Genomic DNA, 27,525 nt, shown 5'->3' with positions numbered 1-27,525 from the left:
TTTTTTTTTTTTTTAATTCCAACATGTAATCACCAGACGTGGTGACGACACACTCAAGTTTTTTCAACTTATATTAATGCCGCCACCAACACAGGGGACAAATACATGACAGGAAAATACTCATTTACACCTGAGCTAAGTGAGGAAAGCCGTGTAAAGTGCCTTTCCCAAGGGCACAAGATCGGTGGCATGTCAGGACTCGAACTCGGGACTCAAAGTTCCGAGTCGCGCACTCTGCCGCTACGCCACACGACCCCACGCTACGCCACACGACCCCACGACTCAAATTCGATTCTATTCGTGTAGAAAAGTAGGCGTAAAATAAATATAGTCTGAATGTTCCTGAACTTCAGGCAACCTTAGTTGGTCCTGAATGTGTGACAAGGGCTTGGGGATAAGATATAGTCAGTAAGAACTACCCTATTACGAACTTCACTTTGCCCCCGGACTCGATTCAATCTTGCTCAGCTACATGCTTCAGTACAGCAATACGACTCCGGCGATGTAATGCCCGGACAGTGCTTCATTTTCCAGAATATGTTAGATCAGGGCTTGAAATTAAAGGTGGTCCAATGGCCACTGACCACTTAGAATTTAGGCTGGGACAACAAAAAAGACACTTCGGGACAGTTTGGGGACAATAGAAAATAAAGAATGTCAACCCTTCTTTTGTTTATCAGGCACACGCTTTTGGATCCGGAAAAGTCCCCTCGAATTTCCTGTATACTCTGCAATTATAGTGCGCCTGGGAGTGAACATAAGCAAAATAAAGTTGACTTCAAGTTGAATTTATATAATACCTCCCCAAAACAGGTTGGGCCATGGGACAATTCGGGACAATTGAAATTTATTTTTGGTACAGCGCTGGGACAATAGTAAGGAAAGTTAATTTCGAGTCCTGTAGATTCGTTCATTAGTGGTATTATTTCTGTGATGTTACACTTTTAAAATTTTTGTATAAAATGCTATAAATGACAATGCAAAACATTTTGATTGGTTTTTTAATGATCTAATGGATTTTGTTAAGCAATCATAGACATAGATGAGTTTGACCGTTTTACCTACAGTGTCCTTATATATGGTTGCTGTATATATACAGAGGGTTGACCAGTACATGAGTTACTGACTACCACTAGGCCGTACATGCATCAGGTTCATTTATCTCTGAGTTGCGGAGACCTGCAGAGTGATTTGGGATTAAAGCCCCATAAAGAAGGATTAAGAAGACATGGAAGCACCATCATCGGCTATATAACGTACCACACCACGGGCGATTCCTACAGGCAATGTCCGATAAAATGCACCCGGAGAACGGACCGACAAAGTGCATGTAAGATACAAGAGCACTCCCACTTGCGAAAGATATACGTCTCTCCGTCTCCAATAGCCTCCCAGACTGATCCCCCGAGTGAGCATATGCTGCCAGATTGTAACATCGGTTTGCAAGTAACGAGGCTCAGACTTGCAGCAATTATCCTCATCCATATCACATTTATGATCAGCACAACAGATAAAACAAACGAATTTAGAAAATGGCTTCATCACTGCCATTAATCATTTTTGGTTATTTTTTTAAATTTTTGCTGTGTTCTGAGATATGATATGAAAAATGGTGATGGTTTAAACAAACCAAATCGACGTTTTGCCGGCCCGACTGTGGAACAAAGGAGATGGAGACTTTTTTCAAGACGGGGTTTCCTGACATTGCCGATAGTATGCTCATGGAAACATCAACAAAAATACTTTCTGGAGTCATCGGGAAGTACAAGGTCTTTCACCGATATAATTTGAAAGAACTAACAACAGTGTGTCTTATAAACATGCACGATGGCAACAGTTAAAGTACAACGTATGTAAACTATACTATTCTATTGCTTTATTTGATAAAACAGTTTTGAATGCCATTGGATCCTGGGTGCTGCTCTATACTCGTATGGTTGGTAGATTCTTGTGCATTTCTTTATCCACTATTGGGTAGAATCAGAGAACTAGAAAGAATTGTCAAGTTTCTACAGCAAATTGATGCTCTCTGGACCCTGTGATGCGAAATAAACTATAAATAATGGCGGTACGATCAAGTAGATGCAGTAAAAATCCGCTCCGATGCCTGTATATTGATTACAGAGGCACTGGAGACTTATAAACGGTGAAATAGCACCCTAGTCAACCATTCCCCGCCTGTAGGGTATGCGATAACCGTTGGTACTTTGTACAGATGTTCGTTTCATCAGTCCCTGGGGGATTTCACTCCGGGTATCTATGGAGATATCACAGTGGACAGAAAAGGTTATCGCACACGGGAAACACAGAAGTTATTGCATACAACGTTGGAAAGGTCGTAGTTGTACAGAGTGATTATGTACCAAGTAGAATATGCCTGCTGCAGGCTGTTGGCATCCCTCCCAAGGCCGCTCATGCAAATCACAGTTAAGGGCACAGTCTGGTTTATTGTAGTTGTCAAATATGAAAATATATGATCCTAACAATTGTACCCCGTTCAATATTTAGGGGCATTTTCTATTTATCTCAAAATGTGCCGACCATTTCCTGCAATGTTCAAAGCTAGCTAATAATCGAAAATGTTCTGTCGTTCTTTGTCTGGATCTGTGCCACATACGTCAGGCGGACCATTAAAGGGATGCAATAATGAAAGGCTCAGCAATATTATGGACCCAAGAGAACCATGCAGATATTTATAGACAACCAAATCGGCTGTGCCCCAAATCACAAGCCTGGCAACTCATGTGAGACGTATCAGATAGCAATCATGTGCTTTGGGTGAACTGGTCAGAGTTGTTGACACATCTTTCCCAATAAATATGAACAAAAAAGATGGTTACATTGTTGTGCTGTGAAGAAATGTAGGCAAAGAAGACATTATATGGTTTCCCCTAGGCCCTGCCCTCTATATGCTAATGTGTAAACCTGTCCGACAATTGAATGCCTGGTAAAGGAAGTTTGCCTTGCTTTTGAAAACAGTTTGTGTTGCATAGGGTGTCTGCATACTATTTTCCCCTTTTTGCGTGGGTGAAGGAGGGGGCTAGGAGTACTTGCTAATGCAGATAATGCACTTTTGTTCCGTGTATCGTTCCAAAGATCAAAAATGACTGATGATCAATTTCGCCTCCTCCCGATATGATTTATTGGCTGAGATTACACCCGAAACCTTCAGGGAAGTTTGAAGATATTATTTTTCAAATATCTGATGGTGCCGGGAGGCAAGTACAAAATGTTATAGGAAACAATGTTGATTACTAACCGCTGATATTAGAAACTTTGTACCAAGCAATTTCTTTATGTCATATTCACTTGGAATATGAATCCGCTTGGTATTTTGTCGTAAAAGATTGACGTATGCATTTTCTAAATTGGTCCAGTGGGCATAATGAGTAGACAATTTGTATTGTGAATAATTGTTCTCCCGTTTATACAACAATGGTACCGAAGTCTAATTGTGCTCATTAGTTGAACTTGTCAAATGCACTGATGAGAGAAAGGTGCAAGCCAAGTAATTCACATAGCATCTTCCGAAGTTCAACTTGTTTTTACTTCGGTAGTTTTTAATAGACTTTGACAGCCACAATTCCTGTAAAACATACTGATATAATATCAGAGTTGAAAATTTGCAAATGTTTATGAAATTAAATGATTTTTAGTGCTTCACTACCGCAACATGAGATTACAATGGAACTAGATGGAGCTCCTAATCCCTGCTTTATGACAAACAAATATTCACATTATAATGCGATTTCAAGAGTCATTTATCAAGCTTTATCGCAGGTGTCACCCTTCATATTTCCTCTATAATGACTAAAAACTGCCGAAGTGGAAAATTTTGAAAAACAACAACAACAACAAAACTGTTACTACGTATTTTGGAAGACGAATGGTGCAACAGTTTTTTAAAGAAAATGCAACAGTCTACCAGCAACACTGGGCCTTGGTCAAGACCTTCTTGGTTCGGTGATGAATCTTTCTTTTGAAGGTGGATTCCTTGACAGTGGGGTGGAATTGAATCTTGATGACATTCAGTGTAGAATAGATCATCCAATCAGCCTTTACTTTAATGGTTATCGATCTGTACTTTGCCAACCAGGAGAATGTACGATTAAGAGTCTTGCTGGGGAAAAAGTCTAATCTGACAAAAACAATTCCAGACCATGCTTGATGTATAGAATAAATATTAAACTGGTGGATGTACCAACTTCCAAGTACCTAATACCAGCTCAGCTCAGGAGCGAAAAAGAAATGGTTATTCCTTCAAGCACCAGAGTTATCAACCAAGTATTGAGGTGCTTTTCCCAACAAATGTCGTAGATTGGATCTTGCTCCAACCAAGTAGAGTGGGGGCATCATGACAATATATATAGCTTTAAACGATGTCCAGACTTAGATGTATTAAGACTAGGTGTAACAAGTTGGTCGGCCCCGTGTGCCTGCGAAGCTGGTGTGTTACGCCGAGAGGCAGGTCATACCAGCTATACAGATACAGATCAGCAAGCATCTTATCCAAAACCTTATCTATATGGTTCTGGGTCTTCAGGGGTTAGGTTTGGGATCAGACACAGTTCTAGATAGTCTCCGCTTATCCTAGAACGTAGATCTGCGTACGTAGGCACTGGCTAGAGCATGGTTATGCAATCGTTATCTAAGCCACCGGCAAAATGTTATCATATTTTTTCTTGGCTACTGACATTAATTTTACCATATCCACAAACTATACAATTATAGTATATAGTATTTTTTTCTAATTTAACGTAGACGGTGGGTATAAAACTAAGCTATTAGGGCAATAATAGAAGCCCCTCGGTTGGCATTTTGTCTAAATGACGGATGACTTGGACGCACCGGTCAGACAGATGGGCTGTAGGGCCTGACCGGAATAACCGTTCCCGTGAAGCAGGCCCTCATTTGCATCAATCACGTGACAAAGAGGGGGCAGAGAGAAATACGGCATGATTAACCTTTCGTTAACCCGGAATGACCAGAATGATCTAAGGTGAGAGGTAATACTGCAACTGTTAACCCCGCGACCTCATTTGCATATATTGCTGAGATCATCGACTATTTCATCTGAATCATGGAGTAGACACCATATCTTGTTAGTCCCTCTACTGCTTCAGGCAAAAAACAGACATTTTTATACATGCCATTGTTCGTTAACAATGTTCGTTCGCTAGGCAAGTGAGCAAGCAACAGCATTAACACAATACATAGGAACGTTGTGTTGTTAGGGAACGGCAGAATAATGTATGATTAAATATTAATGTAAAAGTCCAAATCCAGTAGTAAAAAATATATTTCAAAGCCAAATCTAATTTTCACAGTCTAAGCTAAAAGTAGAGTATTGCAACATGACAATTTTGTGGGTCAAGTTTACATTTATACCCACCCCAGTGTAATCACTATTACACAATTACGATTTTCCGGCAGTAGATACTATCAATAAGTGAAGGGGATTATGTAAGTAGTAATTGTCAGTCACTCATTAAACAAACATTTACCTAATCATATCGTGATGACGCATTTCGGCATCAACAAGAAATATAAGTATGGTACACCTGCCAACCTGAAGATACTTTCACAGAAAAATATCTCTAAGCACATCTTAAAGAAGGTGGACAGGCAATAGGTAAGGGAAGAAACAGCACTTTATGCATTGTTAAAGGCGTGGTTAAAGAAAGGATTTTGTGCCGTGCTTCTGACAGCCTGCATCCTTTAAGAACCGTGACCCGTTGCAATTCAGCTCCGCTTTTTCAGCGTCCAGATGTAAATGTCACTTGGATTCATTTGTCGGCAATACACCCCATGACGCCAATTTCCTTATACATCATGCCCACCAAACGACGCTTTACGACGTAGCAGAGATGAGTTTCCATTCGAATAGCCAAAGGATTGCAGATCGAGGGCTCCTAGTTCAAGTAGAATAAGTGTTGTAGTCGGTCGGTCAATCAAAATGCATACATTCGTCCATAAACTAGTTGGAAAAGCGTTGCCTGGCTGGTGCGTAATCGTGGTTTGTTGGCGCCATCCTGTCTGGACCACACGTTTGTGATGTGCGTGTGTTAAGGCTTGCTGGTAGTTGGATTGCCGGTGCAAGCAAACATAAAATAGATTGTGGTTTTAGAAACATTTAGCGCAAGGGATATGTCTTTTACTTACAGTTTTTATAGGTAGCGCAGTCAGAAATTCTGCTAATTTTGGCCTTGGTATGCCAGTTTTTGTTTTCTTTGCAGCAACAATATCCTGTTTCTTCTAAACAATGAAAACCTCAGGAAAATACCTCTGAGTCGGTAAGGTTTACATATACACAGTTTATCATAATGCCCATTACGGCATTGATGCTTCCCATGAATGATCAGATCACGCCTTATCTACAGTTTGCAGTGCGGGAAACGCCCCTCTCACACTGGTGTGTCTGGAGATTTTATCATGTGATTTTCAAACTTGACGCATTGGTATCTTCAATCCGTCATCTTGCAGATTATATCATAATTTATCATGTATTTCGTAGTTTATAGATGTTGTTTGAACACGTGACAGTTAAATATAAATGACCAGCAAGTGGCACGTCCAAATGGTACACACATTGACATACATTGTCATCGGTCGGCTGCACTGCAATTTTCCTACACCTCCCCTTATTGCTAGCAATATCAGAGATCTGTGTCACTTAGAGTATTTTAACCTCCCATGAGCTGTTGGGTGTACTGTAAGTTGGTAGTAGGCCGGCTGTAGTCCTTATTTGCGTCCGACATGATATGGCTTGTACAGAGTAGAGTTTACAGTCTGACAGGTTCCTCCTCCCTCGGGCATACTGAGAACGTGTCCCGCTAAATGTTCAGCATAGTGCGTTAACAGGTGGCAAAAGAGATGATTTTGTTCCCCCTGTGCTTCGTAATTTGAACCCAGGATTTACAACCACAGGACAGCACTGCTACACATGAGGCCTTGAAGATGTTTAGTTTGTTGACGATTGGGATGCACTCGCTCCTCCTGAGAGGCACTCGCTCCTCCTGAGAGGCACTAATTTCCAGAAAACAACCTATATGCCGAAGCCATTGCACCTTGTACCTTTTTTATATGAATTGTTCATATGTTAACTAATTGCTAACAATTCCTTTGTCTGTTGTAAAGACATGATTATGTGCTAATAGTTGCCATAAAGTTGATATATTTTCCATATTGTTGGTAGAAAGTTTTGACCCCATTTTGAAAGCAGATAGAATAACGTCTATCATAGACGCATTTCAATGACTTATCTTAGCTTACATGATCATACCAAAGGGCGTTGTTCATACTCGCAATTTGCCCCAGGTGACTTGAGAGGGCGATTCAGGCTATATATGACGCATGCAAAGGATTACGTAAAGCCATGAAGGCTTGCAATAATAGAACGTACCCTGTAAAAAAAGCTAATGAAGTTTTATTGCCTGTAGCAGTATTTCTCAATACGTCAAAACTTAACAGTAGTGCTGCTCCCGTATAATTTGTCATAGAAGAGCTCGTGTTTAGTTGCTCTCATCATTTTCTTCTTTCTCACCACCTTGCCCAGGAGATACCCACCAGCTGCGATATATGCAACGCTCGGATGAAAGGCCAGTCTCATCCGCCCAAGTTCATGACTGACACCGAGAGGGGCGTGCCCACCTGGTGGCAGTCCGTGTCCTGGCTAGACTACCCCAACCCCATGCAAATCAACGTCACCTTATCCTGGAACAAGACATTCGAGTTGACCAATGACATTGTAGTGAAGTTCCAATCCGTTCGGCCGTACCAGATGGTCATCGAGAAGTCGATGGATTACGGAAAAACGTGGATGCCCATGCAGTACTACGCTAGAAAGTGTATGGACTCCTTTAACAAAATGCCGGTGACGAGTAGTACCATATCCAGAAGGGACATTGCCAAGGTCATCTGTACCCAGGTTTACAGCGGAGCGATGCCCAGACCCGATGGAAGCGTACGGCTGGAGATTGAGGACAGATTTAACCGGTATTTGAACTCTTTGAAATCAACAAACGACATCTCAGTTGAACTGGAAAACCACCAGCAGCTCAGAGACTTTGTGACCTTGACTGATCTGAGGATACGGCTTTTGGCACCAGCCACCAACGGTGCTTACAGTAGGAGTACCACCATGGAGCTGCTCAAGTATTATTACGCTATATCTGACATCCAAGTCAGGGGAAGGTAAGGGCTTTATCGTGCTACATTTTACATTGCACGACAGATTTTTTTTCACATTTATTCAACGGACATTTGTACAAACACAGAAGTATTTATGAAACACCTCTGCTATAAAACAACAATATTAGAACAACAGCAACAATGAACTAATACTTACGAAGGATGCACATAGTTGAAAAAAGTGATTTTGTATTAGAAACTTATATGGTTTCTCAATTTTTTTTCTATCTTTATCGCTTTGAGGCCTTATACATTGTATTTGTTGGTTGACTAAAATAACCATACTAATTTGACATCTCAACAAACCGCGCCAAAAACGTTTGTAACTATCTTCCTTCGCCATGCCATCAGCCTTTACGATAATTGTTAGGCACAGAAACATCGTTATTATGATGTAATTATGTGCCTAAGTTTATCGAAACTGCACCATATTCCCTCTACATTTTACTCATATGTATGCTTACATGTTTACTCAGTCATTCACGTCATATTACAGAATTTAGTATGTAGTTGTTCAAAAATCGTTTTCTAAAACCCAACGTAAATCACTGTACAGTCAGTTCTACAGTATCAACTTCGCTTGCTGCACCTCGTAATGAGAAGTACTAATGATGATGATATTGTCTCGTCTTCCCATTGTTGTTTAGTTCATAATTAAAATTGATTTAAAATTGAATGCACTACAGGTGTAAGTGCAACCTCCATGGCTCAGACTGCTTCATGATTAACGGTACGATGACGTGTGACTGCAAACACAACACAGAGGGACCCGACTGCAGCAGGTGCAAAAAGCCGTATGACACGCGAAAGTGGAAGGCTGGGACGTGGAAACCACTACCCAGAGGAACTGCAAACGAGTGTAGAAGTAAGTAAACAAATGTGTTTTCTTTGTAACATTTTACATGAATAATACATAACGAGAAAGGAAAAAAGGATCCACTGGCTGTCTTTTCCCACTTGATCAGGAGGAAAGTTTTTCTCCACGCCCATAATAACTGGGCGCCCTACAGAAGCCCACTTGTTGACATCCTTGCTATACTTTGCAAAAGACAACGGACAGGCCCGGGCAGTGTGGCCAAACTTGTAGAAGGCATGCACTGCACATTATTGGGTTTGATCACTAAACCTTACGGAGGCTACTACAAGTAGTGCCTAGCAACATGGTCTTCCGTGTGGAACTTGGCACAGATGAGGGGTCGGGGCCATGAACCTGAAGTATGGATGGATTTCCAATGCTTTAGTGTCACTAGACACTGACGCGTACCGTTATGGACAGACTGTGTGTCTTAGCAGACTTTTGAGTCTGAATGCTGCAGTATAGAGCCACCCTATCACTCATTACTAAGCCCAGCAAACTATGAAACTATGCAAGCAGTCGTTTTTGACACGTATGATCCGCGACTGGAACAACCTTGCCCCCAAAGACTGCTCTCTCTTCCTTTCTTCAAAATGTAACCGGCTATGCTTCACATCGAATCACCAACAAAGACGGCACTTTGTTGAATAGGCTGAAGTTGGTCGCCTTGAATGAAAGAATGAGAGCCAGTAGCGTACAAAATTGTCATATAGCGACCCGCTAAAATGAACTAATGATATCCAAACGCGGACACATCTATGGACATTTCCCCATCCAGTATCTGCTGTACACGGCAACGACCCACGATAAACACAAACGCCAGGTCAAAATTGCCCCTCAGACTATAAAGGGCTGGACCAAGTTAACATCGTTGATTTCCACGACATGTTTGTCCAAAAAATCACAAACATTAGAGGCCTTCATCTCATAACTATCTAAGAAACCTACTCTCGTTTCACTGAGTTTACGTAAACGTGCCATTTTTGTCTGAAGCCTTACCCAGTGAGAAAGACAAAATAGACTGAAATTCTACAAGACAAAAAGGCCCGCAAACTCGTCTATATCCTACAAAGAAAACAGAGATAAAGGTTGAGAAAGCGAGGCAACAAAGAACAAGTGACAAAGGGTCAGAAAAAAGACCAACCACCCCGAGAAGCCAAGAAATCAAAATGAAGCCTGCAAAGAGAACCAGACACAAGCTGTCTGCTCGTCGTCTGGTATGTATGCAAATTTTGACCGAAACAGAACGGAAATTCGGGGTTTCTCGCACGCTTTTATTATGTAAATGCCTCCAAAACTGACAGCTGTTGCTGGCAAATCAAATCATATCCCCCTCAGCGTGACCATGGGGTTAGTTCTCCTTTTAACTCCATGGCGTGACGAAAATGGGGAACCAAAAACGGAAAATAAAGCATTTTGCATCTGCACTTGCGACTCGGTGACGGTTCTTCCGACACATTTAACATAACTTAAGAAAATAATCCCCTCAATGAAAAGACCAAATGAAGAAATTTCCACGATGCAGCTGGGCAGGCTTACCTTAAAACAGGTAAGGGGACCCATCGCTTCTCGCTCCCAAACTGATCCAAATGTGATATCTAAAAATTGACATTCAATCTTATTAGTATTTCATCTTAGCCAAAATGCCATTCTGTAAAGCTGCACCGGTCCTGCGGTATCCTAACGTGCGAAAAATAGCGCCAATACTTCGTTATCGTGTTTGTTATTTGCTAATTTGTGTAATGTTTCCTCTGTCTTGCATCTTGCATCAGCCTGTCAGTGCAACGGCCACTCTGAACGCTGTCGTCTGATACAAGTCCTCGGCTACATGGTGTGCATCGGCTGTCTTCACAACACCATGGGGAGGAATTGCGAGCAATGTTTGCCTGGCTTTTACAGAGACATGACCAAGCAGATCGTCGATCCGAACGTGTGTGCTCGTAAGTTGACTCCGCAGGGAGAATACTATTCCGTTTCACTGCAGAAAACGTTTGATTTACCAATGGTAGTAAATGCCAGTAGAGTCGGGTAATATCCAATGTTTACTTTGTAAAGAGTATACCTAGCTTTACAAGCATTACGGCGGTAAATAAACGCCAAGTCTGGTGATTTTGTTTGAGAAATATTATCCTGGGATGTACCTATTTACTACAGTTTTCAAGCCCGGTACTGTTTACGATGTAAATATTATCAGGTTTTACTGGAATTACTGCAATCCAACTTTTCGTGCAGTGCAAAGTAATAGTTTCTTAGTTGCAAATCGTGATGGCAATACTATTTAATTTAGGAACGTACAATATACAGGCAACGACCACAATATACTATTTCTAGACATACCTCAAATCATATCTAGATTTATATATAAATATATCACTCAATGAACTGGATTATTATGCTGATATTGATTGTTTGGAATTTCAGAGACGTTGGAATTCAAAAGCACATATAATATCTCTTGTTTTTACAGTGTTTATATAATTCAAGCAGCAGTCAGCCTTGCACGCACTAGGCAATAAAGTTTTGTCATTGCTTTCTACGAAGTAATCCCCCGTCCTGCTGAATTTGCAAGTTCCAATCTACTTTGCAATCACACTAGAACAAGAATAGACTACTGCATCGTAATACATTAATGGAGTATATATCAGACAGCATTCCGTAATCTCTCCTTTGTGTGATTTTATAACCAGCTATCTGGGGGGTTATGATAATGAGTGGCGTAGCTTTCATTATACCTTATATAAAAACACGATTGAAAGTTGTTATCGCAAGCAATAAATCAAGTTTTATCCATCTCTATCTTTGCTGTATAGCCTATAAAACTCTACTTAGTGATCCTGAATACATCACACACTATTTACGTTATTGCCTATCACCTTACAGCACAGTGGGGGCATTATTAGTTGTGTTCCTGCGTCGTTTCAAACAAGAAGGCTCATTAAAGGGATGATGGAAGAAGGCCGATAATCTAGCACGAATTATCTCCAAGGGTATATATTTTAAAGATATATATCCGTGGAGATACATCGCACAGCACGTTTTTAGATTTGATGACCTTTGGTGTTTCGGTCGACGTTCTTCGCAACTTTGATAACCCTACACTCTTTAATATGTAAACACAATGATACGCATGTATACCTGAACGGTCACTGTTATACATGTATGTGTGGTTTAAGTTGTTACAAACTCCAATGAAGCTAAATTGCTTTTTTTCAGCGATGGGTATGGCGAGGGCTTACATGTCGTCCTATTACTTTTAGTTTGATATCCCTTAGCAATCGAAATCTATCTATTCTGAATTCAATTTTACAATACCATAGTCATTTCTCTTACAAAATAGGGTTTATTCAATTTTATTAAAGAAAAATTCGACATTTTCTCACGTTGCTCGCTAGTGCTATGTTTTTAATCTGCAGAAGTTTTTTTGTTTCCGTTATATATGGTTGCAATTGTTTTGCCAACGATAATCGTTGGTGATTTATACTTTGGTTGTTTGACAGCGAAAGAAACATCTCCAGTGTGTATCAGTCATGCCAATCGTCTGTTTGTTGTAGCGGCACTTCAAACATCTCGGATTACATCTCTTTGATGTCCGACGGGCTATTTTCGGGGACTATCTGGATTGAAGCCCAAAGCCACGAATCTTAATAAAGACGCTGTCAGAGCTTGTAGATGCTGACACATGACCTTTGAAGTTGCTGTCGTTAGAACCTCGCCCCTGGTCTCTCATTTGGTATAGAGTTCCTCTTTGGGCATCAAAAAAACTACCGTTGTAATTGTCGGCCGGAGAGTGTATTGATTTCACGGACATTTAAGCACCAATCGTAAGATCATCTAGATGAAAGTGTCCAAAACAGTGGACAATGACGGATGACCAGTGGTGCACGGCTGCCCGTACGTTCGACACAGCATTGACTTCTGGTGATGCAGGTCGTCCCATGGCCATCCACGTCTCCCGTATTAATGAAAATAAGACAGATCCCCCTGTTCGTGAAGGATCATGACAATGTAGGGTGAAGCAATTCATAATGTTAATATGAAATGGCAACCGAGCCTTTGTACTGGGATACTATACATGGTTTTAAGTTTCGTCGTTTAATTATAAGCCCCTGCCACAAACATATAGTCAAACATGGCCTCCCTAACAGAACTACCCTCAACGATGTTCAGGCTTAAGGTCCGCGGCAAAATGTTTTTAAAATGTTTAAAACGTTCGAGTGTGGGTGGGAAGTTCGCCCATTATTGGCTGGTGTTTGGGAGTATGTCAGCGGTGTTTGAGGCCTGTTCAGGGTTAAATTTGACTCAAATCCAACTCAAATACGATTAGATTCGTATAGGCGTGACCTGAATCTGATCAGACTGATCCAGAACTTCAGCCAACCTTGGTTAGCGGTCGGGAGAATGTTCTAGAGTTTGGAACAGGGGCTTCAAACTATGTTACAATCTTCGCCCTGATAAGAAAAGACTTGAACTAATTTCGTTATAAGCGGGCCGCTTTTTCTTTACAAAGCGGCAGCGTTGAAGATTTCAAATGGTTGTCGACCACAAGCAATTTGCTGACTCTGGGTTCTTCTGTCTTCATTTGAAGATCAATGTTTTTCGCACTGTTGACAAACGACTGCCGACAGGCCCAAAATGAACTCAGATATATTGAGGTCTCAAAGGCGTGGCTGGGGACGCTGTAAGGGTTCATGATTACTTCTAGACGAGCAAGTCAACTAACTGTTTGGCGTCTTATCCCCAGGCGTTCTATAAATTTCATGTTTTTAAATGAGATACTTTGATAAGAATCCAAGTGCCTCTTGCATCTCCCTATTAAGCGTATTTGTGATGTTGCATTTTTGTGGTCTGGAGCCCTGTGTATGCTTAGGGCAAATTTCCGAATCGGGGCTCGGTCGGCCGGGCTGCTTAGGTGAACGACAAAACAAATAATTCATTATATATTGCTAAATGAACATATAGAAAAGGTACTTGTGATTATTTTCTTCAACCAATCTATTTTGTTTCTTGTCTTTTATATCATACATTTCGTTCTGGTAACTGTTCCATCATATTTCAGGCTGGCAATTGTGCTCAAAGCGTGTAGGATGCATATTTTATAGAGATCCTGTTGCCGACACCTCTAGATTCTATTTTGTAAAGTTTAATGGATGAATAACTAACTAAATACATTGCACTTCAGAGTACTTTAATACTTTGCGTGAGCTCTCAAAAGACAAATTTAGACCCAAGATGATCATTTTGTAGTTACTTTGTGTATATTAGACGAAGGATTACGCAATATTCTGCAACCATCCAAATGCAATCAAACAATCAGGAGCTGTGTAATGGGCAATGCAGAATAGAACAATCAACAAGCGATTACAGATTAATGGCCATGAACATTTGGTCGACGACTTTCATTAAATACAGGTTCCACCAGCTGCCAAAGGAATTCATCATTTATCGATCTCGTAATTATTTTCTCACGTATAGTGACACCGCTGCAGCTAGCATCATCAAAAACTGTTCTGTAATTACGTGTGGTCGTTATTTGAAAATTCCAGTTTACTACTGGGAAAGAGTAATTGTGATGATTCAAAATGAAAAAAAAATCAATAGGAATTCAAGCTAAATGTGGTATGACTTTTAGTAAAATAACGGATACTTATGATCGAAATATTTACGGGTATTTTAACTGTGAAGTTATTTTTTGCTGCAGCGTGTAACGGGAGCCAAGCAATCTTGCCGTGAAGGCATTCCGTTTTTTGCTACTGCAGGCAACTGCAACCATATATTCTGACTGTAAAGTTATGTCTTTATTTCTACAGCATGTAACTGCAACCAAGTAGGATCGAGGCACAACAAGTGTAACGCCACAACTGGAGAATGTATCTGCAAATCGTACACCAAAGGTCCGAAGTGCGACTCCTGCGTTAAAAATTACTACTGGGCGGATGGACAGGGCTGTGTTCGTAAGTATTGCTTCACCAAAGCTATGTATTGAATCTAGTCCTTTCTTCTTTTTTTGACGTTATTTTTTAGTTTAATAATACGGCGGTGCAACGGTGTTGGACAATTTGAAGATTAAATAGACGATTCAAATTACTTAACTATATAATGTAATGTTCTAGCGTTGAGGCAAAAATACGAATTTTAATAATACAAAATTGAAAATATTCTGTTAACATACTTTGGGTTCTCTCTGGAAACTTACAGCTGCTCTGTGTAACAACGACACGCTGTCCTGTCAGAACAACGGGACCTGCCTGAATTATCAGCGCTGTGACTGTCTACCGGGTTTCGGTGGCAAGTTCTGTGAGAGCCCATTGAAGTGTTATACCGGAATGTGCGCTCGAAGTGTCGGTGGATCCCCGCCACTCTCGTCGATGTCCACAGCCATCCTGACGCTGCTAGTAGCGGGGATGACCACACTTCTCAGCGGCATGGTAACAGATTCATTCCCGTGGTCATGACGATGTCCTATGGACTAAAATAGACGTGTTGAACGTGATTTCATAGGTAGCTTGATGTCACGTGTCCTTTTGGTAGCTAGTATGGACACCGCCCACGAAGATGCGCAGAGAAGACCAGCCCAGCAAGCTTGTCGCCGCTTGAAGCTTGATGAATGGTAGTGACACTTAAAAGGAAGGATGCTAAATGCAACGGGACAGCATATCACGAAAATGGAGAAGCAACGGAAGCAAGACGAATATGATTTGGAAAGTTGTCCTCGTTTACCAAGCAAATTGGCTTTCTGTGACGTGAAGCATCTCTAGCACATACGTTCACCAGGTATTAGCAGCACAAGGGGCCACAAAAACTTGATTGCGTCGAACGTACAGGGGCAGTTGTCCAGAAAATGTTCGCACACGGTATCAAGTTGTCACAGAGTCGTTGTGAATGAAACTTATTCGCATGTGCGATGATTGATTGTGAGTAAGAGATTTTGTTGTAATTGCCCAGAAAACGTCAAAGAAAGATGGCGCGTATCGTAAAAAATGCCCATTCCGAAGCGAGATGGATTCGCATTTTCACAATCTCTGATTGAATTCTGGGCCTCCAGGAGATAACATCCGTAAATCAAGTTTGTGTGGCCTTAAAGGAACATATTGTGGTGTTGTAAATAAGACGTAAATCAAGCTTCGGGCATCCTAGATTGCAGTTCGTGGTAAAGGCGCCAGATGCCGCTTAGGATCAGTCGCTGTCAAAAGGCAAGACCTTGCCCAAGCAAAGCCGTCTCGCTTTGGCCAAGAGAAAGGCTCCACTGCTGTGTTCCATGTTAAATCTACGTACAGAAACCTCATCTTTTAGTGAAAATATACTGTCAGGAGCGACATTGTGTCCAATGCACTAGGGTTGAAAAGTAAAATCAATAGATATATTTTTGTGAGCTGAAACCATTAGTAGTTACCGACTCAAATAATGTTAGACAGGGAAAAATAACAAGCATATGTAACTGTAAATAGACACAATATTACTATAGCTAAAATAACAGCTTTCCACCTTTTTGTTAGAAAAAAAATGACAATTATAGGAATTAGAACAAAGTGTAAGCAAGCTCTATAGTTCCTGTGGAATTACGCCGTTTCTGTTAAAGAAATCTGGCTACTATTGCTGTATGCATGTATGATGGCTTCAGGAATCAAGATAAGAAATAAAATGATGGTACACACGGGTTAACACGTACTGGGGACACCTTTAAAATATGTATTGACGGGCGGAGTGGTGTAAATTTATGGATAATCATACGTCTTTTACATATCTGACGATCAAGACGCTTCCTATATTTCACTATGCAAGTCCATAAATGTTCGTTTTAACATTTGTATATGTATCTTGAAATAGATTGTTGTCTTGTACCTAACATTTCCATTCAAAGAGTATCTAGCCGTCTGTTCATTTTAATGTTTCCACTCGCGCCTTTCGACGTAGTGTTGTCAAAATACTGATCAAAAACGCCACCTGCAGACAATGAAAGGAACTGTTTATTTTCGTTTGTTCAAATCCGGCCTCGAGTTAAGCAGCATGTATATATACAAATTGCAATCAAATAACATACTAATGGAATGAAATGCATGCACCATTAGTTATTCATTACAATTTTCACCTCCTTGTACTTTAAACTGTATATAGATGCTCTTTTATATTTGTGTTTTGTAACGCTAACCTTTATCCTCATTTTTCTAACTTGCACTGTAATGATGAAACCGAATTAAAAAGAATATATATCACTAGACAATATGTTGACCAATGTATGCAGATATATGTAAAGAACAGTGTTTTAAAAGCGGTGCCTACATCAAATTGTAAAATGTTGCCCAGTTGTATATTTCACCTGTACATGAAGCTATAGCTAGTTACCACAATGTGACAGACATGTACACGCTGTAGTGTTCACGTCAACGAATATAGACTGAAGCTTCCTGTGTGAATATAAATAGTATAACAATGTAAAAAAAACGTGCAGGCAGTAAGAATTTTATACCATGCCACTGAAAGATGAAAACAAATAAAGATACGGTAGAACAACGTTTGTGTCTTGTATTTGTTTTTGCATTTCGGCCCTTATGCACCAATTATCGCGGAAAAGAAACTTACAACAACTGTCTATCACTCCTAAGCATGTAGGCGTCTGGCAATTGATGGGTTAGTATCAGGTTTCTATTTTCCCGCCATTACTGGTGACAGGCTTTTCCCGCCCGTTTCTAATTTCCCGCCATTACTGGTGACAGGACGCTTTTCCCGCCAGTGCTCGTGACAGAACATTTTCCCGCCGTTTCGGCCTGCAATGCCCACTTCTTCAGCTAGGTGGCACTATACACATCTTGCAGCGTACTGTTCGAAGAAAGTTTTGTAAAACCACATTGAGCATATACGTATTTTAATTAGAATACCTATCAATAATGAATCTGGTGCTTAAAGATACTTTCCATCACTCTACGATCCTATGTCATTAGATGCGAATATAGACTGAAGCTTCCTGTGTGAATATAAATAGTATAACAATGTAAAAAAAGCGTGCAGACGGTAAGAATTTTATACCATGCCACTGAAAGATGAAAACAAATAAAGATACTGTAGAACGAACGTTTGTGTCTATGGTAGTATTCGTTTTTGCATTTCGGCCCTGTGCCACTAATCGTCACTAAAAAGTAACTAACAACAACTGTCTATCATTTTTAGCATGTTGATGATCTTTATTGCTCGACAGTTGTACATGGAGCAAGGTATGGCAAGGATGGCACTAGTGTGCTAATTACAATTATGTTTCAATTCGTAGCGTATCCCCAAACAATTAAGGGTCATCAGGCTAGGCTAAAACTTCTTTCGATTTTACTTCCAACTCCAAAATGCGACAAAACAAGACATATGCTTCTCACCAACGAAAAGAGAGTTGCTGTCCACATATGAGGTTCGAAAGGAAATTATAGCTGAAAAACCTCAAAGTACACAACTATCCAAGCACAGATACCATGCTTGGTGAAATCGAAAATGATAATGTTGACGTTAGAGTAACACAGTCACAACCAACAATTTCACCAGTGTCTGATCTCGTACAAAAGATTGAGAATCTCCAGAAAGTGTACGTTCAAATAAAGTTACACACATGGAAAAGCCGAAAACCATCTCACATAGGTCAAAACAGCTTGTCAAACCCGAGTGTATCGTATGCGATCTCTCTCTCTAAGCCACCTACAAACCAAAATTGATAAATCATGTTGTTCCTTTCTTGACTTTTCCGCTCTAAAATATTTCGCCAGAAACTGTCACCAAAAAGTCAAGATCGTAGCATGTTCAGGACAAAAGAATCAAAAACCGGAAGTTCTGCTGCCGTGCCAAGGTTAGCCATCACGCTTTTGCGAGCAACTCTGCCTCCCGCCGAAGGTTGTCCATGGTGACGCCTCCTGGGCCCAGTTGTACAGCTGCTCCGTGTTGCCCCGCGTCAGTCTTCGGGACAGCCATGCCGGGACCGGGTGGGGGAAGTTGGTCGTGGGATGCCGTCGTCCCGGAGGCAGGCGGACCAGCGGCTGGAGGAACCAGAGCGCCCATACCTCCTGAGGGGGGCTGCAGCAGCTGCAAGTTCTTCTCTAGTGCTTCCACCTCTCGTCGGAGCTCGGCCTCTTGGATGGCTGCCTCCAGTTCTTCTCTCCCTCTCTGGAGGTCCGCCACAGTGAGTGTAGCAGAAGGGGAGGCCGAGGGATCTGTCTGGCCGAGACCTTTGCAGTCTTTCCCGGCCTGACCCGCTGTGATCCCCCGCGCCGGCGTTCCACAGACCCACAATGTGCGATGTGTGCATTACTATATAGGCGGCGCTTTTGCTAGTGTACACGGTGTTACACGGGCACGGCGTCTGGCAATCGATGGGTTAGTATCAGGTTTCTAATTTCCCGCCATTACTGGTGACCGGCTTTTCCCGCCAGTTTCTAATTTCCCGCCATTACTAGTGACAGGGCGCTTTTCCCGCCAGTGCTCGTGACAGAAAATTTTCCCGCCGTTTCGGCCTGCAATGCTCACTTCTTCAGATAGGTGGCACTACGCACCTTGCAGCGTACTGTTCGAATAAAGTTTTGTAAAACCACATGGAGCATGAATGTATTTTAATTAGAATAACTTAAAAAATCAATAATGAATCTGGTCCTTAGGGACACGTTTCCTCGCTCTACGACCCTATGTCATTAGATGCATCATCTGAAGGCACTAATGATATCCTAGATAAGGGAACATCCCTTTGAGGACGATTTTTCCTCATCCCGAAGCTATGATCATCAGTTTTCCATGATCACCACGATTTTGATAATTTGCTTAATTTTATAACGTGCCTTATCAAAAAGATAACCACAAACAACCGCATTTCCAGGAACTTAATGAAGGTAATCTGGTAAGACCACAATCCAACAGACAATTCAGCGATGCTGAGAGTAAATTGTATATCGACTTATCGGTAATCTGACAGGAGACATCTTTATCGCTTTACGACCTGATGTCATTAGGAATGTCATCATACGACATCATTTAGGAACCCTTGTGAATTGCAATTACACCAAATGGCAAATTTGATTTGCCCTAGGTTCTTCCAGCATGGGACAATGACAGGTGTTGCACTTTGATGGTAAAGTTATGCTATGTGACGTGTATTTTCAGAATTGCTAGATATGGTTGACAATGTTTTGGTAGGATAAAAGAATAATTCCTTTGTCTTGGATTGTTAAAGTCACTGAATTACATGTATATACTCACGTTGTGAAGCTCTAGGATGCCATACGAATGTAATCAATTAAAAAGTTTACAATAATTCCGAAAAGCGTTTGATTCAAAACATTCTTAGACTCCAAATGTGTTGAACATATCTTTAGAAACAAGAATTTGAAATGTGTCCTTTAGTATGGTCTTTTATTACCCCTACGGCAAAAGTGCTACGGGAGTGCCGTTAGCCCTGGTAATGTTGATACAAGCTACCTTGTTCCACCAGTATTCATTGCTCACTTGGTACAAGTTTGCTTGCAATACAACGTTTTACAAACAGACGGCGCCATCTATGCACCAAACAAAACTGTATGAAAAAGAAGGGTTAGGGAATCTCTTCACTTTGTTGTTAGGTATTCCCTAAGCTATGGATGATGTATGGGGATGTTTCTAAGATGTATGACTCTACGGTTTTATTACTATCATTATGGGAACGACATATATGCCACACCGGATAGGCTGAGATTACTCTCTGACCTCGGCAGGTTTGCCCTAATTTCCTGAAAACCCCCATCAGTAAAATGACAGACATACCATCATCACCTCTTTGTGCAGATTCAGATACTATATGAAGATACTCCCTTATATAATATAGATCGCCATTTTCTGCGAAGGAACATCGGCATACGATGAACATCCATCTTTCTGAACCAAAGAGCATGCTCAATGTAAGCTTATGAATATGTGAAAACTATTACATTTTCATGCATTGATACATCAACTTTGTGAGGATGCGGGCTGTACTCTGGAAAACCTGCCAGTAGTATGGAAGAACAGGGAGGGCTGGAGGAAAAGGGTCATCAACATCCGTGAGACTCTAACGACCAAATGAGGCTTAGTTATATAACTCAGATTTTCAGTAAGAATTTTGAAATATCACAATTGCAACGTTCTAAACATTTTTTTTCAAATACAGTACATTAGAATTTTAACGACCGACGATAAGTATCTTTGATCTGCTTAGCGAACTAGACTGGGGTCTAACCATCGATCTGTGATACTTCTAGAAAATAGCACACAGATATGACTTTTTTTTACATTTCCTTTGTACGTATCATGAATTTTTTTACATTAAAGTTACCAAAAAAAGTTTTGAGTAGGAATATCAATATCAAATTCAATCAGCTGAACTTGATTTTCCTTGACAAAGACTGCACAGTTCCGTGATTTTACAACGGATATCTCGCATGTAATAATTTCCTTTTGTAATAAAAATCGGGGACGCAAGTTTTAGTACACTGTAACGTAATGGCTGTAACTTTAATGCCGCTAGAGAGAACTAAAATCATACCAAAAATCAATGATCCTACAGAAATGTCCCCATCCTAATGGCAATAGCAAAGTGCTGTATATACAAAAAAAGCGTATTAAAGTATATGCAGCAGGGGTCACTTGGAAATGTTTATGCCCAGGGGGTGCACAGGTGTTCTGGATGGAATCGGTCGGGCGAAATGCTTTTTCCGGGGATTTAGTGATTAGAGGTCTTGATTGGCCGATATGACCGATCAGACTTAGAGGTCCCCAGGGCAGGGGTTGGGAGCAGGTCGCGGTGCCATGGAGAGGTCACCCGCGCAGGACGGTAATCTTCGGGAACAAGTCCTGCTGCAAGCGAGATTTCAGAAAGATTCCAAAAGCGTCAAAGAGAATTTCCTCTCTGATTTAAAATCTGTACATGATAAACCCTCATGCTTATCTCAGAAAACACTTACTATGTGCATCTCATTCCACTTGAGGGAATATAGGCCAACCTTGCAATCGTAGAGAAAGTATTATTCATGTGATGGAAATTGGTAGTTTATAGGTTTTGATTTTGTATATGACTCCCTGTTTTCGATCCTAGGCTAAAAGCAGAACAACAGGAACCAACCAGTGCTTGAACACTCCACGTGTACCACTTAACTATTGATGATGCATACAATTGATATCATTTGATAACAACTGGACAATGCACTGAGGTGCGTAAGTGAGTAATAATGATTTGCGAAGAGCGAGTGAGTAGCTAAACGAAGCGTAATATTGATATTTTGTAAAATAACATGATATACTGTTTGTCAACAAGAAACTGATTTGACACTAACTTCATGAATAAAGTTTTTTTTATCATTTTGATCGAGTCAAAAGTAAGTTCATTTTTACATTAAAAAATCAGATGGAAAGTGTTTGTGAATGTACTGAAACTGTATCTCCATTGAAATTTACCACTACGTGTTCTGGGTCTGGTTGAAGTAAAAATATTTCTACAATGTCATTCGATATATATCCCTTGTTACACAATTACGGTTTTCTCCAATGATGTTCAGATGGGGGTGTTCCCAGCGATAGCAGTAATTTAAATGCTCATGCTCGGCAGTAAAATGAGGCCTGATAGACTATACTCTGATCCTCTGGGTGTTCTGATGTATATCCCTAGTAAGGTAGTTTGTCCTTGCCCTTCTCAGAGCCATAGTTATCATGTATATTTCATTACAAAGGAAGTTGAGTAATCGTGTTTATAGATATGAGTGTAATAGCATGTAACACACAAACTATCAAGCTGCCTTCTAACAGCTTGATGATCTTTTATGTCCTAATGTCCTTACTTGCAGTTTACAGCTTTAATGGCTTTAGTGACTCGGTTATTATGAATCCAAGTGATATACTAGGTTTTAGTAATTCACGATATTACTCACGTATTCCAAAGGGATGGTGCCGTCTTTCTGTCGATTTCCGCATTATCATGCTTGGATGTTAAAATGCCCCTTGCATCTGTCACTATGAACAGTTTTAAGTTTCACGTATGCCCCATTTTTGACGAATAAACGTTCATATTCTCTCATGACTTTTCTGTATCTAAGGCACTTTCCTCATAATGTAATATTAATCTTATATTAAATCAATATACACATAAAAATGGTGTGTAAGATTAGCAGGATAACTACACACTATTTAGCCCAAAGATACATTTTGTAGAGTTTGTAATATTTTTTTTTCTTTTAAATAATAGTATTAGTTAATTATCTATTGGCTGCTTGTAATATTAGCTCAATCACCCTTTATTGTTACGTTTGACACAGGGAAGCACGCTGGAATGAATGAAAAATGTCTTTATTTCCATAAACGTTCTCTACAACAAGGTGTGCTGTGCCAGATGTTCACAATAAACTGATTGCATGAGATACAACTCTGAAATGTTTGGAACTCATATACTTTCATGAGACGTTTACCGCGGTAAGTCGATACCAATAGCTCATTCTACTTTAAAGTAGTAAAGAGGGTAAGTAAGATTAGCAGGCTTATCACTACATATTTAGCCCGAAGCTTACAAAATATTCTATACGTCAAAGACCGATAGCCGATTCTGTATAAGTCGACATGAGAACTCTATGACTATGTACATGTATTGCTATAGAAACTTTCAACGTTCGGCTCCCCAAGGATTACGTTCCTAAAAATAGTACGGAAATCAAAAACAGCAAAGAGCTGTCAAGTGACTTGGAGGACCTTTGTATGATCGTTCAGAAAGCTAATGGCTTCCAGCGCCTAAGCGCAGTACTTGTCTTTGGCTAAATGTACTGTTGTATCACACTATCGTTTCTACGGTAGGATTTACAGTAATGTTCTCATGATCGTACAATCCTTTGCCAGTAATGGTATGGATGTCCGGGATTTCTACAATGTCCTCAGGTTTACTGTTATTGTCTAGGCATGAACTTCTCCTCATGCAGCCTTTAATGTCTTGTTGAGCTTTCTTTCTACACCTCCTCCGCCTTTTCATCCGTGAACATTTTGTCGCGAGGCAGAAGACTATCCAAAGTACCACGACCAACCCCGCTACAGCTCCTACTAGCCCGACAACGTACGTTTTACGGTCCACTCCCTCTCTGCCAGTTCCCTCGCTGTACGTTGGTGTGTTCGTGATGTCCAGAGAGTCCGTTGTCGGTGGCCATTTAACTATGTCGCTCCCTATGTCTCTTTGCAGTTGAGATCCATTGTTGTTCAAATTATCTTGGGGAACTGTACATACACTAGAATCAAAATCATCCTCCATAGGCTCTTCCAACATAGGAATCTCGGTTGCCTTGTTGATAGGTAGGATACTCCCAGTTACATTCAGTATGGTATCAAACGTAGCGCTCCCCTCAGAATTCCTGGCCACACACCGGTATATCCCAGCATCTGACATTGTAACTCTGCTGATGTTTAACCTCGTCCCGGCCTTGGAAAGCTTCACCCTAAACCGAAATGTCCCAGGGCGTACTGGGCTGCCATCAGGTTTTGTCCAACTGACAGTGCTATCCTTTTCGTTCTTTGCATTGACATTGCACTGAAGGGCTGCGCTTTCTCCAACACTCACGTTCAAAGTAGCATTCGGTAACGCGACTTCGAGACGTGGTGCGGAGCATTGCATATTCTCCAGGCTCGTGTCACAAAGTATGATTCCTTCGTACTGTCTTGGGGATTTACAATATCCACAGCTGTTGGTCCCACCGTTCCCTACGTGGGTGCGGAGAAATTGGTTCAGCCATTTGATCTGACAGCTGCAGTTCCACGGGTTGTATTGCAGTCTAAGGCTTTGTAGTGCCGCCATATTGGAAAACAGTCCGTAAGGTAGCCCGCTGAGATTGTTGTAGGATAAATCCAATTCCTGCAGTGCCGTAAGGTCATCAAATGTCCCTTGTTCAATCTCCAACAATCTGTTTTTAGACATGTTTAATCTCTTGAGTTTTGTGAGACCTGCGAAATTCTTAGCGCTCAGTATCGTGACGGAATTGTTGATGAAAACCAGTTCCTCCAGGCTGGTTAGATGCTGCAGATAAGGCACGGTTTGGAGGTTTGACGAAGCGAAGTTCAGGTATGTCAAACTTGTCAATCCTGTGAACAGGTTCCTGGAAATGGATCTAACAGTATCCAGCTGCTTCAAGTCTAGGAACCGCAGCAATGGCAAGGTGGAAAATGTATACGCGTCGAGGCAAATAATTGGATTTCCATAGAGGCGTAGCAGTTGCAAGTTTGTAAGGGGAGCAAACATCTCAGACGTCACCAGTAATAGTTTGTTCTGATGTAGAAGTAATTCTAACAACCGGGTCAGTCCTTGGAATGCACCGACCTCAATTTCAGAAATTGAGTTATTACCTAAATCCAGTTTAGTCAAATAGGGTAGATACGAAAACTGGTCTTTCACCAACTTTGTTGAATTGTTACGAAGGACAAAAATCTTGACATCTCTCGGTATGCCGATGGGAATGGTCGATAGGAATTTGTCTCCACAGTAGATACTCTGCGCGAATTCGCTACATTCGCATACTTTGGGGCAGTCCCATTGCCCGGCTGTCGGGTACAGTAGTAGCATCATCGGGAACCAGGCTTCCAACGGCTTCAGCATGGTGGTGAACTGGTCGTCTCTACCTGAGGGGAATCTGAAAATTGAAAATGATACAGTTGGTGACATCGATCAGGCGACACTGCCCAAATAACCCCCCAAAATCCCCTAAATCATCTGTAATACTACCGTCGACTCTGCAATGAAAAATGATTACTGTGTTACTTTGGGGGACGGCGCCCAGGTAATGAATCACTAGCCAAATAGGTCACTTCAACTTATACTCAGTGCAATGCAGAATTTACGTTGTGGTTTAAGGCGTGTCAATGGTTCTATCATTCTCACCGAAGCGAAAGATTAATTTTCTTCTGAATAAGGCATAAAACCGAGTTGCATACGTACCTTTATACAGTGTAATCCGGTGCTTCCAGCCAATCTCCGAGCATTCAGGTACGGTACCTCCGACCTCCGCGAGGAACGGCCTCACACCACGAGGCAATTATTCCAGTGGCTACTGCGGGCTTAAGGGCGAAGCAGCTGATACACGATGTCAATCACATACACCATTTACCATCATTAAGATCCACTTTCTTCTGGAGTCGAACGACCTCCAAACGCCGAAGGTCCCTGCAGGAAACAGAGCGGCATGAACATGAGTTAGCAACGTTCTTTATTTGTTGGTAAATAATTTAAGTGAAATCAATATGCTAAAACACTATTATACAAAGTCAGTTCTTAGATCTAGATCAAGCTGTTGGTAAAGAAAAAAATCTTTATTATTGTAAAGTTCTTGAGGAGGTTCTTGAATCAATTTGTAAAAGTCATTGAAACGGTACCAGAGACCTGCAACTGCAAGTAAATAAATATTGATTAATGCAAATGTCTCTGCTGCTATCTAAGGTATAAAGGATGACCCATTTATCGTTGATCCATATCTTAACTCTAATTATCTCGACTTTCAACTGTTCCAAGGACCAATTTACCCACAAATATAGACAAAATGAGAAACCGTTTAAGCACAGGAAGGCAGACATAAATGTTTCATTGACAGCACCAACATGTTGTGCTGACCCTCATTCAGACTAAATTAATAAACCTTGTAGTTAGAAAAAAAGTTTAGTAAGGGTGGAGTTTCTCAACTTATAAAATTATAAATATTACCTCAGTTTGTAATTATAGACAATAAAAACTGTACACACAGCATTTAATATTCCCAAAAACATATTTATCATTATTAGTCTAGATGTTTAAGGATTCTAGGCGTGGGGAGTTGCAATACATATAAATATCTAGTGCTATTGAAATGGTTAGAATTAGTTGTCAACAGATTCAAATAAATAATCTCAGTGACTGTTGCTGATATTGTGAGGTATGAAATGATCTGCTGCCAATATCGGCACCGATAGATCTATGCAACCTGCTTTCCCCCAATCCATACCTCATAAAGTAGGCCATAGAACTGTTTGTTATTTCCTGGGTGGACCGGACGTATGATTGGGTAAATTGATTCCCCCAATCACCCTTCTCATTCCAGGTCAAGGGACGAAATAATGACTACCATGTATGGAAATTTATTTCACGTTGCAAATTGCTTAAAAAAGTAGTATACTAGTACTCATGACAAGGTGTTTAATATATTCTTTAAACGCATTCAATACATGTTTCAAATTGTGAATGACCGTTGACTACACGATCCGCATAGCATTGTCAGTGTCTTTTGTTTTGAACCAAAGCAGTGTGAAACATAAGTCATTGCCGGAAAAGCTTTGGCAATCTTTGATCCCTGGGGAACAGATGTGCGCCTTTGGAGATTACTGTTGTGCGTAAGCTAGATAACCATTTTGCTGGAAGCGTTTTGACCCAGGCTAATGTGACCGCTGGGATGTTGTATTTAAGTGAGGACGATTAATTTCCTGCACCATCAGCAACAGATGCGGTTGAAAGGTGGGGCAACATT

General features: G+C 40.9%; 2 protein-coding genes across 2 annotated transcripts in view; one reads left to right on the top strand and one right to left on the bottom strand.

The window, feature by feature from the left end:
* Positions 1-17,546, top strand: part of LOC109482640 (netrin-G2-like) — an 18,740-nt gene extending 1,194 nt beyond the window's left edge. Inside the window, exons 2-6 of the mRNA XM_019785447.1 lie at positions 7,556-8,193; positions 8,877-9,055; positions 10,819-10,986; positions 14,854-14,997; positions 15,242-17,546. Coding sequence (XP_019641006.1) covers positions 7,556-8,193; positions 8,877-9,055; positions 10,819-10,986; positions 14,854-14,997; positions 15,242-15,498 — 1,386 coding nt within the window. The 3' untranslated portion in view covers positions 15,499-17,546. The remainder of the gene's footprint in view (positions 1-7,555; positions 8,194-8,876; positions 9,056-10,818; positions 10,987-14,853; positions 14,998-15,241) is intronic.
* Positions 17,547-18,874: 1,328 nt separating this feature from the next.
* LOC109482284 (leucine-rich repeat-containing protein 4C-like) lies at positions 18,875-24,836 on the bottom strand. The gene is made up of 2 exons (XM_019784971.1): positions 24,273-24,836; positions 18,875-19,180 (listed from the first exon to the last, which is right to left on the bottom strand). Exons 1-2 carry the CDS (start codon positions 24,834-24,836, stop codon positions 18,875-18,877), a joined length of 870 nt encoding a protein of 289 aa, XP_019640530.1.
* Between the last annotated feature and the right edge of the window lie 2,689 nt (positions 24,837-27,525).

Source organism: Branchiostoma belcheri, unplaced genomic scaffold (assembly GCF_001625305.1).
Source record: "Branchiostoma belcheri isolate BF01 breed outbred unplaced genomic scaffold, Haploidv18h27 scaffold6, whole genome shotgun sequence".
Classification (NCBI taxonomy): Eukaryota; Metazoa; Chordata; class Leptocardii; order Amphioxiformes; family Branchiostomatidae; genus Branchiostoma; species Branchiostoma belcheri.
Note: the sequence above shows the minus strand (reverse complement) of the source record. Positions and strands in the feature narration are given on the sequence as shown.